At 39.5% G+C, this 19,816-nt stretch overlaps 1 protein-coding gene across 1 annotated transcript in view; it reads right to left on the bottom strand.

Annotated features, from left to right (window-relative positions):
* Positions 1-19,816, bottom strand: part of MYO5C (myosin VC) — a 139,451-nt gene that overhangs the window by 18,219 nt on the left and 101,416 nt on the right. Inside the window, exons 29-34 of the mRNA XM_043981982.1 lie at positions 17,141-17,321; positions 12,691-12,784; positions 7,933-7,996; positions 6,225-6,393; positions 1,647-1,734; positions 464-562 (exon numbers count right to left, since the gene is read on the bottom strand). Coding sequence (XP_043837917.1) covers positions 464-562; positions 1,647-1,734; positions 6,225-6,393; positions 7,933-7,996; positions 12,691-12,784; positions 17,141-17,321 — 695 coding nt within the window. The remainder of the gene's footprint in view (positions 1-463; positions 563-1,646; positions 1,735-6,224; positions 6,394-7,932; positions 7,997-12,690; positions 12,785-17,140; positions 17,322-19,816) is intronic.

Here is a 19,816-nt window from a genome sequence, read left to right as displayed (position 1 = left end):
TTTCCTGAGGACGCTGGTGGAGAGCGGGCCTAGAAATGTGCTCTCCCTTTAATAGATAGATGAATGTAGGCCTTTCTCTCTCTTTACCAAATTCTTATTCTCCTTAATAAATGCTTAAAAGTCTAACTCTTGCTAAAGCTTATAATTTATTGGCAACCACTCATTAAATAGTTTAGACAGTTTAGCTAGAATTTTAGCCCTTAACAGAAGGTATATCACATGTGAGACTCCTAGGTAAGTTTTGTTCCTCAGACCATCTTTATTCCTGGCTGGACTCATTCCCACAGCCAGATGGGAGGGGGGAAGGGAGAAAAGGCAGGGCGAGGAGCAATAGAGGCAAGGGGTGGGGAGGAAAGATTATGAAGGATCTCTTTGGGGATTAATTGCTGATCACTGTAGTTTTTGCCTAATATCTAAATTCCTAAACCTAATGAAAAAAATCCCAAGTGCCCAAGAAAGGTACCGAGAATGAGGTTTTGCACCAGCTTGGCTTCATCTTCTTTCTTATACTCCATCATTCCAATGTACTCTTTGGGTTCTGAAGAAGCATGTACCTCACTGGCTGGAAATAGAATCCCACAGTCAGAAAAGCACACATCTAGTGTCAGACCACATATTCAAAAGCTAAATGAATAAAGACTTCTCCCGCTTCCACCATTTGGGCTGCCTTAGATGTGGACACCCTCCAGCTTTCAGAGAGTTACTGGTAGAGGCTTGGGGGAAGACCACAGTTAAGGGAAGGAGACTTACAGACTTAGGGTTAATGGTACCTCAGAGCCTACCTAATTCAACCCATATCTGAACAAAAAGCACCAGAAAAGCCAGCAAATGAAATGGGAAAAGAGAGAGAAAGAACTAAGGAAAATCAGAGAAGCCACAAAAAGGAAAAAAAACAGTTCTGGGTTGTCAGCAGTGTCTCATGAGGTAGAAGGGTCAAGAAGAATGAACGACAAAATAAGGCCATTGGAAAGCTGATCAATAGTCCTTTCCACACTGTGCACATGTGAGGAGGAAAACCTAATTATGTTGGGCAGCCAATATTCAGGATGAAATATCCATTTCCTTGGTTTCTCCACCTTCTTCTAATTACCTTTCTTGGAGGGTGGTCTCTGTGAATATGGATGTGGGTGTAAGAGATTAAAGATGAAATTCAGATCAGTTAATTTTAGTCGCTGTTCATTTCTCTGGTTTTAAAAAATGGTTTGATAGAGGTAAAAATTATTATGTGGTTGTTCTTATAAACTGTCCAATTAGGTATCTACAATTATAGTAGATTCTGAGGGATGCTGGGCAGGATGGCCTCCCTTAGATATTTCCCCTTCAGCCTATCACAGCATCTGCAGTCTATCACCAAAAATGTATTCCTTTGAGTTTTAAAGGCTTTTTGGTTTCTAAGAGTCACATTTTGTTGTTGTTCAGTCATGTCCAACTCTTTGTGATCCCATTTGGGGTTTTCTTGGCAAAGATACTGGAGTGGTCTGCCATTTTCTCCTGGATTAAGGCAAATAGAAGTTAAGTGACTTGCCCAGGATCACATATTAAAATGCAAATACAAAGGAAGGTCACATTCCTTTGCTGACACTATTAGATTTGCTGAGAGCAGGGTCCACAGAAAATGGGAAAGTGAACCTCTCTCTTTCTCTTACCTTTTTCAATTGTCTTGGTGAGAGTCTTGATTTGATCTTGCAACTTTTTAATCATTCTGTCCTTCATGTCTAACTCTTCCTCAAGATCCTACAACAATAAAAGAAAACTGGGTTAAAAGCACATTTTTTAAAGAACGTGGCTTCCTTTAACATAAAATTTTATATACCAATGACTGATGGGCTCAGTTGTTAGAACTTAAAAAACAGCTCTTTGATGAGTTTGAAACACAGATTCATCATCATTTATTCTACCAGTTCTGGTATGAATAAGTTCAAGAATGGCACAAGCCTTCAGAAGATATTGATAAAGATATTTAAGAACATCCTTCCCTCCCCACGATAAAATGAGGAGACCAAGGGCCAAATGCAGCATAAGCTCCAGCTGTACTCCTCAACTTCTCTTCTCATTCACAATACTCATTCTCATCCCATCCTGAGCTCACCATAAGGGATAGGTCAGCCAGATCAATGCAACCTCATTTCTACTATGTGGCTCCCCTAAATGTTTTAGTGGAAGTGCTGCCCCGAGAATTTTTATTATCATAACCGAGTGTTGGGTAGCTAGGTGGCACAGTGGATAAAGTACCGGCCCTGGATTCAGGAGGACCTGAGTTCAAATCCGGCATCAGACACTTGACACTGTGGAAATTTATTTTGATTTGGGGACCCTACCTTTAGGCTGAGATTAGAAAGCCTCAGGCCCTCAGGGTCTCTTCTGTGTGGGAGGTGCTGGTGCCCCATCTCTTCTGCTTCAGCTGAGCGAAAAAGCCCCGTGGGCTGTACAAGATGCCAGGTCAGACAGCTGGGGGAGAAAAAAGCCCCCAGCTCCCTCTGCCCTGAGCAGAGGTATCTGAGAGATGCTGGGCTCTGGTGTAGCCTGGGCTGAGGGATGTGAGGCTTAAGTGGTGTGTGGGCACAGGAAACCCCGAGATTTGAGTGGAGAGAAGAAAAGGTATATATAGACCTGGGAGTTAGACAGCAGGGGGACAGACGAGAGAGGCTGAGAAAAGGGGGGACAAGGAGACGGGGGGATGAGACGAACAGTAACACAGGACTAGGAGCAAGGAGGAAAGGCCGGCGGACAAGATTAGAGAGGCAGCAAAGGCAGCAGAGGGCAGACAGACATAAGGTCGGTGAGAGAGAAACACAGGGGTTCAGCAGTGGCAGTAAGGAGAGGAAAGTTAGAAGGGAGAGGATTTACAAAGTGAAACGGGCTCAGAGTTAGAATAAAGGACTGCGTGCCCTAAGGCAAACAGTGGCTAAGGACCTTATTGTATTCAGAAGTTCCAAAGAGACACAGTGGAAAGAGAAGTGCCACAACGCAGTCAGGTTGTACATTTTGTTTCCCTGTATTCTTTGTTGTTTTTTGTTTTTTTGCAGAGCAATGGGGGTTAAGTGACTTGCCCAGGGTCACACAGCTAGTAAGTGTCAAGTGTCTGAGGCCGGATTTGAACTCAGGTACTCCTGAATCCAGGGCTGGTGCTTTATCCACTGTGCCACCTAGCCGCCCCCTCCCTGTTTTCTTAATTTTAAATAGTATCTCATAAATAAACTCCGTTTTGATTATTTAGTTAAGAGGCTTCTTAATATTTTGCTTATCAATTTGGGAGTGGAGCAGTATGGTGGAACTTTATAAACGGCCCACATTAAATTAATAGCAGTCAGATAGCCAGTTAGTCAACAGTCCCCAGATTAGTCCTCCAGTCAGATTAGCCCCAAATTAGGCCTAGTTAACAAAATATTTTTACATTTGAATGGTGACCACAAAGGGATTTATGGCCCAATTATAATTTCTCTAAACTTATAATTTTTCATACAATCATAATTTTTCATTAGTCCCAAATTATATTTTTCCAAATTAGATATAGTTATCAACAATTAATTTTTTTTTAACAACACTTGCTAGCTGTGTGACCCTGGCGCAAGTCGCTTAACCCTCTTTGCCCTGCCCCCCCAAATTCTCTTATATGTTTTCTTTTGGTGATAAAAAAAGTATTTGTTCCCATTTTTCTAGGAGCAATTAGTGATTTGATGTTTTCCTGGCTCACTGATTGTTTCCTCGACAGTGTTTGTTATAGGATTAGGGCTAAATAACCTTCCCAGACTTGGCTACCCTTACTGGGAGAAGGTGCCAGAGAACTGAAGGCACATTTAAGATAGAAGTATACAGGGGCAGCTAGATGGTGCAGTGGATAAGGCACCGGCCCTGGATTCAGGAGTACCTGAGTTTAAATCCGGCCTCCGACACTTAACACTTACTAGCTGTGTGACCCTGGGCAAGTCACTTAACCCCAATTGCCTCACCAAAAAAAAAAAAAAGATAGAAGTATACAAAGATCATGGAGGCTCTCAGACCACTCTGAGAATCACTGACAAAGAACACACTATTCAAACCCACAGAGATGTAGATGTAAAAATACACACAAAGATAGAAGGTACAAATAGGAAAAACCACATTCACTTAGCATATATTCTCTTATATCTTCACATCCAAACAGGAAACCATCAATATAAACATACATACACATCTATGCATATATATACACATATGTATGTGTATATATGTATGCATATACATGTGTATATAGCTGTGTGTATAAGGGGGGGAAGTAGGGGAGAGAGGGAGAGGGAAAAGGAGGGGGAGAGAGAGACACACACACACAGACCAAGGAGACCAACACACACAATGCAGTGTGATGGAAAAGAAAAAGCTCTCAGTATGGAATTAATTAATTGTCCTAGGGTTCAATTCTGGTTCTGCTATTTACTACCTCTATGACCTTGGGGGGTGGGGAATGGCTACCATCCTCCCCTTCAGGCTTCAGTTTCTTCATTTATAAAATGAGAGGGTTGGACTAAATGATCTCTAATTCTGCTTCAGGTTTCAGATTCTAAAGCTATACCAATGCTTTTTTGGGGTTGTTTTTGTTTTTGTTTTTGTTTTTGTTTTTGTTTTAAGTGAGGCAATTGGGGCTAAGTGACTTGCCCAGGGTCACACAGCTAGTAAGTTTCAAGTGTCTGAGGCCAGATTTGAACTCAGGTCCTCCTGAATCCAGGGCCGGTGTTTTATCCACTGTGCCACCTAGCCACCCCAAGCTATACCAATGTAAAGTGATCAGGATGTTTACCCAAATATTCTCTTCCTTCTTAAAAACATTTAGATGTGCACACAGGGATACGCACACATATAGCTACACCCACAGAAGGCACCCTAAAATACCCATGGATGGCCATTCTTGACAGAATGCTAGATATTCTTTAGTGGGAACCCAGTAAGTAGTTTCATTTATCTGTGGTAGAGGGCTGGCTCAGAAATACAGTGGCTGGCTAGCTGCTAAGTGAGGTTCTATCCCCGTGTCAGGATCATTTATGGTGGGGCTGTGCTGTAGCCAGCTAGAGCTAACTGTTAAATTTTCAGTGTAAGCATTTGCATCTTTGGTAATTGGCACACTACAGATCAGCCGCTAATTTATTGTTTTGCTCACTGTCCATACTTGAGGATGTGATGGAGAAAATATTAATGATGCAGATTAAACTTAAAATGTCATCACCACACATTTTTTTTCCTAATAGAGTTGGTTATTAAACATTTACCAGCAGTCTCCTGACTTATGGTCTTAACTAACCTGTACCTACAGTTCCACGGATGGTTCTGAGACCAGAATCTTCAAATATGTACATGAGAGAGGAAAGAAGTGCTTTTAGGGGCCTGCTACCACAAAAGGTGCTTGCTTTTGTGGTAAACCATATGTATGTTGGGACAGCATATTCCACGTAGGCACCAAGAATCATAAAAGATTACATCTGCGATGAACCTTAGAGGTGAATTAATCTGACCCCCTCATCTTATAGATGAGGAAGTGGAGGATCAGAGAGGAGAAGTGACTTGCTCATGGTCACAGAGTTCACTGGTGGCAGAACTTGGAATAGAAAACAAGTTTCTCTTATTCACAAATCCAGTGTTCTTTTCACCCCATCCTTCACTCCAATCTGTCCATCTCTTCACCTACAGCAGGGGTTCTTAACCTTTTTGTGTTTCATGGAACCCTTTGGAAGTCTGGGGAAGCCCATAAATATTATTTTAGATGAATAAAATCATGTTTTAAATGCATGAAATAAAATAAACAAGACTACAATGGAAGTCAAAGATTAGTAAGAATAAAAGTGTAATTTCCTCCCCCCCCCCCATATATTTCAAGGACTCACTGAAATCTATCTACACCCCTCCCCCACATAAGAACCTCTGAAATTTGTTTGTTTGTTTGTTTGTTTTTTGTTTTTTGCGGGGCAATGGGGGTTAAGTGACTTGCCCAGGGTCACACAGCTAGTAAGTGTCAACTGTCTGAGGCCGGATTTGAACTCAGGTACTCCTGACTCCAGGGCCAGTGCTCTATCCACTGTGCTATCTAGCCGCCCCCACCTCTGAAATTTTATATAATTCTTGGTCTTTGCCCCTCCCACCCCATTCCAAGACATTCTCATCCTTGGACTTTAGGTCTAGTAACTTGCCATATTAAAAAGCATGATTCTATTAGTATGTGAATGGTCAATCTCAGAAAAAATTCTAAAAGTTCTTACCCTGTTTTCCATATTGAGACGAGATGCTTCCTGCTTGAAAGTACTCTTGACTTCACTTTCTGTTTCAAATTTTTTCTTCAAGTGATCACTGGCTTCTTGCATTTCTCGAATGGTGCCAATCAACTTCTCTTTTTCTTTGCTGTGTATTTCATTCTGGGCTTCCATGGTTCTAAGGAAAAAGGGACTTGCATTGGCATCATAGTGAGCCTACTTATTATCAGGTCTAGAACTGACTTTTACCCTTATGGAAAGTCCTTCTCATGCTCTACTCAAAAATCAGAAATGTGGCCCCAAACTGAGATTAGGAAAGGAAGAACCTGAGAAAATTTAAGCAAACATTTATTTCCTTGCCCCTTTCTTGTAGCTCTGTCCTTCACTATCCCCCTTTCCAACTATTTTTGGTTACTAACCCACCCTAATTATCATCACTATAATCAATCAGGCAACTGCTATATTCCAGGCATGGTGCTAAGCCCCAGGGATACAAAGAAAGGCAAAAAATAGTTGCTGCTATCAAGGAGCTCACAGTCTAATTGAGGAGACAACATGCAAGAAACGATATATATTTTGCACAGTGGATAAAAAGCACTGGCCCTGGATTCAGGAGGACCTGAGTTCAAATCCAGACTCGGACAATTGACACTCACTAGCTGTTTGACCCTGGGCAAGTCACTTAACTCTCATTGCCCTGCCCCCCCCAAAGAAACTATATATAAATAAGATCTTACAGGATAGAGCTGAGACAATCTCAGAGGGAAGGCACTAAGATTAAGGATGACTAGGAAAGGTTTATTGCGGAAGGTAAGACTTTAGCTGATACTTGAAGGAAGTCAGAGAAGCTGGGAGGCAGAGATGAGGAGGGAGAGTATTCCAGGCATTGGGGACAGCCAGTGCAAACACATGGAGTTGGGAGATGGAATATTATGGGAGAAGATTTAAGATGACGGGAAAGGCCAGAAGGGAACAGGTTATGAAGAATTTTAAAAGCCCAACAGAGGACATTATGTATTTTTATCTCTGTAATTACTTTCACTCCCTAGGATCAATTCAATTCATTACTTCAACAAATACTTATTGAGCACCTTCTGTGTGTAAGGCAGAATAGAAGACAAAGGAAACAGAAGAGCAAGTGAAAAAGGTAGGTGAAAGAATATTTGAGTGTGGTTCTCTGACAGCTAAAAAGAGAGAACGTCATTTAGGTCCTCAGAGAGACAAGGCCAGAATGTCATCTCACTTCTTCCCATGTTAATTCACATCCTGGTTTGGTTCTAATCCTAATAGTGTGTCTTATGTGTATTACAGGTGAAGAAAACTTCTTTCCTGGAAATAATTTATTTCCCTGGGAAGATTATTGGGTTTTGCTTACCTTCTCAGGGAGGGGGGAGAGAGGAGGAAGGGAAAGAATTTGGAATTCAAGTTTTTTTAAAAATGAATGTTAAAATTGTTTTTACATGTAATTGGGAAAAATAAAATATTATTGAAGGAAAAATATTGGTTCACATATTGAGCATCCAATATGGAGTGTTGTACACATGGGATTCCACCAGAGGGCCACTTCATGCCTTTGTAGGAACATACAGCTCTTCTGGTGTGGCCTAAGATCACAAATTTAGACAATAGCATGGATCTCAGTCTTAATATTCCTTGGAAATTTTGCTCTTTCTCCATCTATTTCAGTGAGGATAAATTACATGATGACAGGACTTACCTCCTTTGTGTTCCTTCCTCTTCTAGACTGCGATGTAACTGATTAGATAGTTCTTCCATTTTTCCTACAATGAGAAGAATTTTAGTTCCTTCATTTTGGACACTGGTGACTAATACTTTTTTAAAGCTTTTAATTAGATGCTAATTTGTTGTATTTAATAAATACTGTTTACATGACAATATTTTTCCATGTCTTATATATCTTGTATTTATGAAATAATCAGTAAACAATTATGAACTCTGCAAATGATGTCTTTTCACATCAGTCTCCATGTGCCCATTATAAGGAAAAGAATCTTGGTGTTCAACTCATCTTTTAATCATGTCTGCATGTGCATAATAAATGTTTTTGAAAGCTTCAAACCCCAAAGATAGAAATGTTTATAATGATGTAAACAAACATTATCTTTAAATTCTAAAGTCTGGGGAATGTCATTGCAGTTACCTGAAATTTTCTTCTATATCTCTGTTCCTCATGAAGTCTTCCTTGATTTATGTAGTTAGAGGCAAGTCTTCTTTCCCTAAATGTTTATACCTCTTTGTTGGACCTCTCCTGTCCGTTTCTCATACTATTCCTCAAATTATAGTAATTTGTGTACATGTCCTTGTCTCTTTACTAAACTATTAACTCTGTAACGAATAGAATTATATCTTGTTTCATATTTGTTTCACCAAGCACAGTGCCTTTATCAGCACTAAGTACCTAATGAATATTTGTTTAATTTAATATTAGCCAAAGAAGATAAATCTTACAAAGAAGAAACAAGGAATTCTTATCCCAAACCAGATTTTGACCAATAAAATGGAATTGGCTTCTGAAGAAGAGATAACAAAAAACTTATAAGAAAGTGACGAAATGACCATATCCTAGAATATGGGTAAATAAGAAGGGGGACATTAGGCATAGCTTGACACCAATCTTGATATTAGAAATGGAGATTTTTAAAGAGATCAGAAAAAGCATGCATAGGATTTCATAGCCTAAAATTCTATAGGGGAAATTTTCCCATGAAAAGGATGGGGTGCTTTTAAGAATGAAATTCTAATGACAAACACAAGTGAATCAATTGAGGAAGAAAAGTAGGCATCCAAAAAGATTAATATTCACACAAGGAACTCATCAATGAACAAAGATTTCAAGAGGTCTTTTAAGAAAAAAGAAGGGCAATTAACTAAGGAAGGATTCAAAAGAATGACAGAACTTGCTTGTAAAAATGTTAAGAATTCTAAATCCTAGAACAAGCTAAGTCTTGTCTTTGCTGACAAAGACAACAAAAAATAGCTTTGATTTAAAAGCTTTTGGGGTAACAAGAGGAAGATTAAAGAAGGAGCAGGACTGTTGCTAAGGTAGGACAAGATTGTGATAATGATAAAGAGGAGTAACAAGAACAGTTCTTCATTTGCTTCTATTTTCCTTGTGAAGAAAAACTTTAAGGCTCAAAGGGCTATAAAACTTTACATACCCTTTGTCCTAGCAATGCTGCTGCTTGGTTTATATCCCAAAGACATCCAAAAATAAAGAAAATGACCTATTTGTACAGAAATACTTATAGGAGCTTTTTTTTGGTGATGGCTAAGAATTGGAAATCAAAGGGATGCCCATTAATTGGGTAATGGATAAACAAGCTGTGGTATATGATTGTGATGAAATATTATTGTGCTATAAGAAATGACAAGCAGGATGATTTCAGAAAGGCCTGGAAAGACTTGTATGAACTGATGTATAGTGAAGAGAGGAGAACTGAGAGAATGTTGTGCACAGAGGCAGCAATATTGTTTGATGAAGAACTGTGAATGACAACTATTCTCAGCAATACAATGATCCATGACAATCCCAAAGGACTAATGATGAAGCATACTATCCACCTCCAAAGAAAGAACTAATATTGATTGAACACAGACTGAAGCATGCTATTTTCCACTTTCTTTCATTTTTTCCTTTTATTTAAATTTTCTTATACAGAATGACTAATATGGTAATGTTTTACATAATTGCACATGTATAACCTATATCTGATTGCCTAATGGCCCCAGGGAGGGAAGAAGGGATGAAATTTGGAACTCAAAACTTTAAATAAAAATGTAAAAAAAAAATAAAGGAAGCCAAGAATTCTGAGTTGGAGATGAGGATAGAGTGTTCCAAGAGCAGATAGCCAATGCAAAGACAAAGATGGGGAGATGAAATGTTATAGTTGAGAAACAAGAAAATAAACCAGTATAGCTAGACTGTTGTGTACATAGAGAAAAAAAAGATCAAGAAGACTAGAGGGGCAGCAGGTGGCTCAGTGGATAAAGTACTGGTCCTGGATTCAGGAGGACCTGAATTCAAATCCAGTCTCAGACTCTTAACACTTATTTAGCTGTGTGACCTTGGGCAAGTCACTTAACCCTCATTGCCCTGCAAAAAAGCAAAAAACCACCAAAAAAAAAAGACTAGAAAAGGAGAGAGGGGTCATGTTTCGAAGAGCTTTAATGCATTTCACCCCCTGTTAATTCTTATTCACTTAGGAGTGACAGAGTGCTATGAAATACAATTCAGAACCACTGCACTGGGACTCCACTATAAACCATAGAATGGTAGAACAACAGGAACGACAGTCATAATCGAGTCCAACCTCTTCTTTTTTACATAGGAGGAAACTAAGTTCTAGATGGGTCAATTGGCCTGTTTAACCAACTAAGGTCATAGTCAGTAGAAAATTTGGAGGTAGAACTCAACCTTCTGACTCATAGTTCTGTACTCTTTTCTCAAACTCCTATTTCACCCTGCCTCTCAGATTATAAAGATTTCCTCATCTGTATAATTAATGCAATTCAATTTTATTAATAAATATTTGAGTGTTTGCTGTGTGCCTAATCTATTATATTTTAAACCCATTGAGGAGAGGAAATGCTAGTTTTCAAAAATTCTTTGTATCTCTGACACCTCACCCATTGCCTTGCACCTGCTTTATAATTTTTTTTAAAGAAATGGAATTGTCTACTATGTTCCTAGCCCCTCCTTTGCCCTGGTTCTTCACTCACCTATATCTACCCCCCCCAAAAAAAAGAACTCTTGCGTTTTTATAATTTCCCTTTAATTTTTTTTTTTTTGCAGGGCAATGAGGGTTAAGTGACTTGCTAGTGACACAGCTAGTAAGTGTCAAGTGTCTGAAGCTGGATTTGAACTCAGGGCCTTCTGAATCCAGGGTCAGTGCTTTATCCATTGTGCCACCTAGCTGCTCCTCCTTTAATTTTCAATGCTTTGGAAACTAGTGTTTCATTACATGCAGCCATATAACACCACTGGTAGAAAACTGGTATTTAGAAGATGGACCTCAGTTTCAAGGACAAGTTTAGGGTCATTAAAAAAACACTGCAGTTTTCCAAAAGCAATGCATTCCACTCTCTTCCTTCTGTTCAATTTGGGCCCAATTCATTGGTCATTTGCAGTGTCTGTCCAACACATACATGTATGGATATATACATATACTTAGATGACATTGTCAACGTAGACTGAGCTGTATTTCCTTTATGAGAAAGGCCAATGCCCTCTTTCTGTCCTGTGTCTGTATCACCTTAGCTTTAGATTATAAATTCTGAGAGAACAATTCAACCTAGAGCCCCAGGAAATAATAATGCACTATAGGGTACCAGTTCTCAAATTCTGTTCATCTCTGTCACCTCCTTGATGGCTTCTTTGATTTACTGTGCCTCACATCTCTCCATGGGAGGGAGGAGGCCAGAGCTGGGGTGAGAAAATTAATATGTCAGGGGAAAAGGGACTAATAAGGTTGTTCTCATGTGGTGTTCAAGGAGAAGGGATTGAAATAAGTGCTCTACTAGGAATGAGAAGCATCTTAAATTGAGGAAGTAAGGTAGAGGCACCCTCCCCTCTTTTCCAGCACCCCAAAAGCATGGGAACTAGTCTATGAAGTTCTTCAGAACTCCATTTTGAGAACCAGATTAAGTATTAGGGAAAGCTTTCTGGAGGAAGCTTCTGGGAGAGAATCTTAGACATAGGGGACGGCGGCTAAAGAATACTGTACATGTTCAGGGGGCTGGGATCCAATTTTGTTGGATTACAATGTGCAAGGCATCATACTTTTATGCACATCAGCAGTGAGACAGCTTGATGTGCTGAAAAGATCAATGGACTTGGGGTGGGAGGGGGTCAGAAGACCAAGCCTGCTACTAAACAAGGCACCTAATATCTATTATCCTCAGTTTATATATAAAAGTTTATATACAAAATAGGAGTAATAAACTAGGATGACATACTTCACAGGATGATTGTTAAGGATCAAATGAGAGGACAACCACAAAACATGTTACAATCATGAAGTGTGATGTATTGCTACTGGACATTTTCCAATATATTTTTATTTTGTGAAGAAAGACTTCTTTATATGTAACTTTGCAGTGTCCAAATGATTTTTTCTGAAAGGGTTGCATGGGATACAGGGCAAAAGAAGTTTTTCTAGTTTAGTTGCTATATAGCAAATAAATAAAACTGTAATTTCTTTACAGTGTTTTTCAGAGGATTAAAAGCTTTGACATTCAGAGTCACAATTTTCATAGTGCCTAGTGGGAGCCATAATTTTGAACTCTGAAAATTTTTCTTTCTTTTAGAATGCGCTATACTACTGCATACACATCAATCTTTGTTTCCCTTTGCTTTTCTTTGGTTTCAAGTTAGGTACATCTCTCCCCTACCCCAAGTCATTTCACCATGGTAGAACACTATATTTCTTTTTTAATTACGTAGCAACAAAGTTACCTCTCATTTTTTCAGTCTGTTCAGTGAGACGGATTTCAAGATCCTGTTTTTGCTTCTCAAGTTCTGAAATCTGCTGTTTAAAGTCTGGAATCATCTTCAGAGAAGGATAGGGAAGGAGCATTAGAATAGCAGACACAATTAATTAGGCAGTAAAAGCATAAATAAATACCTGTTATTCTGGAAGAAAATTCAAGAGAATTTCAATTCTTTATTCAACTTAATGAAATTATTTCATTTGGCCAGTCATGTACATTCCCACTCTGCCCATGACTATTGAAAAAAAGCCATAGGAAATAATAATAATGCGTTACATGGTAGCAGTTCTCATTTATTTTCATCTCCATCACACCCGTGATGGTTTATTTGATGTACTATGCCCCACATATGTCCATGGAAGGAAGGAAGCCAAGACTGGAGGTAGAAAATTTACATACCAAGGGAAAAGGTACTTATGGGATTTTTTCCCCATATGGTGTTCAAGGGGTAAAGATTAAAATAATGATGCTTTATTAGGAATGAGAAGCATCGTAAATTGAGGAAATAAAACAGAGGTACCCTCCTCTCTTTCCCATCACCCCAAAAGTACAAGGACTAGTTTATGAAGTTCCCTAGAAATTCATCAATGAAATCCATCTTAAAAACCAAATGGGAGGGGCAGCTAGATGGCGAAGTGGTTAAAGCACCGGCCCTGGATTCAGGAGTACCTGAGTTCAAATCCGGCCTCAGACACTTGACACTTAATAGCTGTGTGACCCTGGGCAAGTCACTTAACCCCCATTGCCTAAAAAAAAACAAAAACAAAAACAAAAAACCAAATGGGGGGGGCAGCTAGGTGGCGCAGTGGATAGAGCACTGGCGCTGGATGTAGGAGTACCTGAGTTCAAATCCGGCCTCAGACACTTGACACTCACTAGCAGTGTGACCCTGGGCAAGTCACTTAACCCCCCATTGCCCCACCAAAAAAAAGAAAGGAAAAAAACCCCCCAAAACCAGATGGAAGGTCAGGGGAAGCTTTCTGGAGGAAGCTTTAAGGAGAATGTCCTAGACATAGGGCACAGCCTGAATAAAGGCACAAAGGCTGGAGAATACAGTGCATATTCAGAGGTCAGAGTAGTCTAGTTTGGTTAGACAGTATCTACTACATTCAAGGTATTGTGCTTTCATCAATTTTTTTAAAACGACACAGTTCCTTCCCTCAAGAGCTTAAGATTTCCTACAACCATCTTCTGAACCCATTATTGCCATAAGGTGGAGGTCCTAGAGTCAGATGTTGTTTTCTGTTTTGAAAATCCTTCTTTAGCCATGAAGGCAGTCCTACACCTGGCAAGGAAGAGTGCTGCACTACTACCATCCACACCTACAATTCGGGGGACTTCCATACATAAAAACTTCCTGCCAAAATAAGATAAGAGAAAAATTTTCTCTCCTTTGGCCTATTGCCAATATATGCATCGACACCATACACACTATTGGGCAGCCTTCCTGCTCAAGCCTTGCTTTGTAAATTATTTGTGTGAACAGGTATTTGGGTCTTGGCACAATCACCTGTGCAAATTGAGCAATTCAGTCTTGTGCCTAGGACACATTTTATACAGAATCACATGTTCAGGGAGTTGGAGAGATTCCTGGAGGTCATCTAGTCGAGGCTATGTGCATGAACAGGAATCTGTATGCAATATATTCTCCCTCAGGGGACATCACCCTGAAAAAGAGCCCACTTGGGGTCACTTAGGTTATCTTGGAAATCATATACACCCACAATGCTAATGACACAACCTTTTCTTTTTCTTTTTTTTCTTTTTTTTAGTGAGGCAATTGGGGTTAAGTGACTTGCCCAGGGTCACACAGCTAGTATGTGTTAAGTGTCTGAGGCCGGATTTGAACTCAGGTACTCCTGAATCCAGGGCCAGTGCTCTATCCACTGTGCCATCTAGCTGCCCCAACCTTTTCTTTCTCAACCAAAATTCCTACTCCTGGGATAGTTTGTTGTTCAAATTTTTGTAGAATGCCCCTTCACCCTGCTACACCAATACTTCAAATAAGGTATTTTTCTCCTCTGACAAGACAGTCCTAACTCCTATAGTAATACTTCTTTGTCTAGGAATAGTCATCTATCTTGTGAGTGTCAGCTGATAGACACAGAGTAGTAGTCTTTTTGCCTCTTTTTGTAACCCTAGCACTTAGCACAGTGCCTGACACAGAGCAGGTACTTAATAAATGTTTACTGATTAATAGCCCCTGCAGCTTCCACCTCCTGATTGCTCAAGGCCATTGGCTTCATCCCCAGCTTCCTGCTTATAGACATCCACAGTGAGGTAGAGATTACAGTGGGTTAGAGAGATAGCTGTGAGAGAGGGATGGGCTCACTTCCAACAACATTCCCAAATCATCTTTTCTTTCAGGTACATTCATTCACTATAAGCATTATATAAGCAACGGAATACATACTGTGTATGTATGTAATCATGTAAGGAACCAAAGATAACTTGAGAAGAAAGGGTGCTGCTCTTGTGTACAGAGTATACCAAATAAAGCTGTAGACAAAATGATGAAAGCATGGATTACCAAATTCAACTTTGAATATAAAGGGTTTCGAGGCATTGAAAAGTAAATCTGGATAAGGACATTTAAAGGATGAACAAAAGAGACATGCTTAGCATTTTCTTTTCTGAAATCTCATCCTCTGGGGAGGTCATTGCTTCACTCGACTGTGTCACCCAAGCATCCGTATCCTAGAGACACCTTCCTCTTCGGAGGAAGTTTGCACTGCAGACTCGGGAACAATTCCATTCTCTCATATAACACACACACACACACACACACATACACCCCATCTTTATTCCTGGGCATACTCTATCTCCCAAAGCATCTGTCTTCATATCCTCCTCTTTTCACTATGAATCACCTCATCTTTTGAAGCATTCACTTCCCCTCTGAGAGAACTTTCCATATCCTATGAGTCACTTGAAGTGGATATTGCTCTAAGATACACATACACATATGCACACACACACATATGCACACACACACGCATACGCACACACGCACACACCAGAATTAGAAGACTTGCAATGTATTACAGGTTTCACTGTGGACAAGTTATCTAACCACTCAGTTTGAGTTCCCTAATTTGTAAAAATCAGGAAAGTAATGCTACATAGTATTTCAGCTTTCACCACTTAGTAGCTCTGACTATAGACATATCATTTAATCTCTCTCAGACTCACTTTTTTTTTTTTTTTTTTTTTTTTTTTTTTTTTTTAGTGAGGCAATTGGGGTTAAGTGACTTGCCTATGGTCACACAGCTAGTAAGTGTTAAGTGTCTGAGGCCGGATTTGAACTCAGGTACTCCTGACTCCAGGGCCGGTGCTCTATCCACTGTGCCATCTAGCTGCCCCAGACTCACTTTTGTAATCTGTAAAAATGAAGATAATGATGGCTGCATTGCCCGTGCCAGAGGGAAATTGGAAGGAAAGTGCTTTGCAAACTCTAAAGGGTTATATGAGTATGTATTATTATTGTACATATAAGACAGCATTGTCATCCATATATGCCAAACCTAGAACCCTTACATATCACTAAATTTCTACTCTTCAAATATCTATCCTCCGATTGCCATATGTGCTTTGCCTTTAAAACATTCACCTCAGAATAATTTGTGCAACCTTAGGACATGTTGTTGCATTAGACACTACCTACTAAAATCATTTTTCCCCTCATTTCACTGCTATATTCCATTCTGTTTATCTTCCTGATATTTTGTCAGTTTTTGTGGGGGTAATGACTAGTGTTAAACAATTGAAAGAAGAAATCATTATATACTTTGTTCCCCCCACATATTTTTTTTTTTTGCAGTGGAATAAGGTGATGTAAAAATACATTCTCTCAGAATTGAAGTACTCACCAACCAAAGGTTAATTACTTTTTGTGACCCAATTATTTAGTTTCTTCCAAAAGGTAATTTATGTCAAGTGCTTTTTTTCTGAGTGTCTGGGGCTACAATGACATTAATGTAGCTGAACAAGTAGGGATCATGGCCAGTAGCACAACACTATCAAAGAACACTGTCTGAGGCAGAGAATTTGCATGAGACAATCTGCAATTTGCTGATGTCTTAGCATTATCTAATTACCTCTGCGCTGTCTTAACCATCTCTGACAACTGCTCTGATGTCCATTTTGTGACTGTTCCCTAGAGATTGTATATTTTTGTCACTCAAACATGAACACTGGCTTTAACCCAGCATGGAATTCTGGTTACCATTTGAAATCCCAGCTTGGACCATAGTCTTTTCCCCCCAACCTCTAAGGTACAATTGTTCCTATAGGCCTATTAATTACCCTTTTTCATTGACATATTATAGCACCATTCTATAAACCCAACACCAAGAGACTATTTAATCCTACCATAGAACAGGAAGAAATGATGGCATGAATGACCAGTACTATACCATGTTTTCAGATGTCAGTCTGGTAACTTCATGACGGATACTGTCATTGATGTCATTTTCTTCCCTAAACAATTTTTGTAAATGGTTGATTTCTTGACTAAGGTGTTCTACTTTAAAGTTCAATGCTTCAATCTCCTTTTCATAGTTCTCCTTCTGAGACTGGAAATGACTCTCCAACACTCTGTCAAAGAAAGGAGCAAATATTCAAGTATCTACTGTGTGCCAGCTTGGTAGATTCTGGGGTTCTGAAGACAAAAATGAAACTGTCCCAATGTAGTCATCAACAAATGCCATCTATTTAGGGAAGCAGCCTATAAATGAAAGGTAATTTCAGGGGGAGGAAGAATCTATAGATAGGGAGATACAGGAGATCATAGAAGCATCATGAAAGAGGGAACACAAGATGAATTCTGAAGAAAAATGCGAAATTCTAAAAGTCAACAGTGAGGAGGGAGTGGCATGGGGGAGTAGCCTGTTCAAAACTACAGAGATGGGAGAGAGAATATTATGCGTAGGTGATGAATAGCAAAAAGGCTAAGTTAACTGGAACCCAGAGTACATTATGAGTAGGATAATGAAGTTGGAAAGGTAGAAGGCTAGCATAAGAAAGTGAGGTATTTCAATGCCCATCAGAGGAACTTGTATTTTATCATAGAACCAATTAAGAAGGCAATGCAGTTTTTTGCTCAGGGCAATGACATGGCTAGGCAGGTGTGTGTGTGTGTGTGTGTGTGTGTGTGTGTGTGCGCGCGCGTGCACTTTAGGAATATCACTTTAGTTAGAGGATAGGTTGGAAAGGGGTAGTACATTCTTTAGTCTTCAATGTTCATGCCTTTTCTCTGTTAGGCATCATATTAAGCCGACATTGTAAGGAGCATAATGTAAGGAACGCTAGATTCATTGTCAAGAGACCTGAGTTCGGATTTCAGCTATACCACTAACTAGCTGTGTGATACTAGGTAAGTTGCTTCTCCTCTAATTTGTAAACATGACAATGGAGAGACAGTGTTGTATAATGGATAGAGTGCTGTACTTGTAATCAAGGAACTCTGCCTTCAAATCTTGCCTCTGACACTGTGCACGTGGACAGGTTTGGTCCAATTTGCTAAAAAGAGTTTTCCCACACTGGGAATGCTCATATAGATGGAATCACAACTTAATGACATTTAAAATGACATTTGAAACTTGTACTAGCTACCCCAGAAGGAGGTTGTGAGGATTGAATGTAAAGTATATGTGTAAAGAAATAAATTAAAAGTACTTTATAAATTTAAAAAACAACTCTATAGGCTTTAATTAATAGTGTTTAGGGACTAGTGTAGGGATTTCCCAGATGAGGAAACTCCCTCCACCAATTCTTTCTGTAACCTGTAGTCTTAGAGGAAGGACTTTAACCCAGACCTTTCATGACCTGGAGGCTGGCTCTCTATCCACTAGACCATACTACCTTTCATTATTACTACTAATAATAGAAACTCAGATTATGTGGTTTCCCCAAGCAAGAATCAAAGGCCACAGCTAGGTTCATGCCTCAGAGCACATGGATTTAGGGGCATTATCTGGCATTCTCCAGCAGCAGGCTAAGAATCATTAATTATAGGGTTACAGGGAACTTAGTTTAATCCTTTAAGGATCTTGTGGTCTTTGTGGGTGAGCAAAGTTCCCTAAGGGCAAATGAGAAGTTCCCTAGATCTTATTAGACAAGTTTTCATGAGTTGATGAGGCAAGAAAATTATCACCGTTTGGGTGATGAGTCTCTATTAACTGAGACCCCAGGACCACAGAGCTAGAGCTGGAAAGAACCTCAGAGGACCTCTAGTCCAACCCTCTCATTTTACATTTTAGGAAACTGAGGCTTAAGGAGATTTACTAATTTGCCCCAGATTACATTGGTAGTAAAGGCCTGAGGCTGGATTTGAACCTGGGTCCTTTGATTCTAAATCCAGTGCTTTTTTCCACTTTCCTCTCAGGTAAGGAGCTTAATAAATGTTTGAATTGAGGTGCAAAACAAAATGCTATATAAGGGCCAAAGAAAATGAATTATCAGATGATCAGGGAAAACTTCATAAAATGGAATGTGCTTTATCCTTCTCTGGGAAAATGAAAGGATCATTAAACAAACAGCAGCTACTCCTTAAAGGATCATAAGATGATAGATTTAGAGATGGAAAGTACCTTCAAACTATCAACTTCATTCCATTTACAGTTGAGGAAACTCAGGCACAAAGAAGGTAAATTACTTGCTCAGAGCTACACAGATAGTAAGCTTCAGAAACAGGATTTGAACCCAGGTCCTCTGACTTTGCCTTTGTATAGACTGTCTCCCATGCCTGTAATGCACACCCTCCTCACCTCCACCTTTTCTAAGACTTAGTTTCCTTCAATATTCAATCAACATGCTACCCTTCATAAGGGTTGTGCTCATCCACACAGCTGTTGCTGCCCTCCCCACTGATATTACTTTGTATTTACTTTGGATCGATCAATCTGAATCCATGTTGTTTTTCTCCTATAGGATGTAAGCACCTTGCACAACATGGGAATTTGTTTTCCTTGACTAGGCATATTTGTCACCAGGGTTTTGTTTTTTTCAATTTGGGCAAGGGAGGTGGGAAGGATAAATAAATACTTGTAAAATGGAAAAAAAAAAGATTAAAAGTTCCCACCCCCCCCAAA

The sequence above is a fragment of the Dromiciops gliroides genome, chromosome 2 (genome assembly GCF_019393635.1).
Source record: "Dromiciops gliroides isolate mDroGli1 chromosome 2, mDroGli1.pri, whole genome shotgun sequence".
Taxonomy (NCBI): Eukaryota; Metazoa; Chordata; class Mammalia; order Microbiotheria; family Microbiotheriidae; genus Dromiciops; species Dromiciops gliroides.
This window is presented reverse-complemented; position numbering and strand designations above follow the sequence as displayed.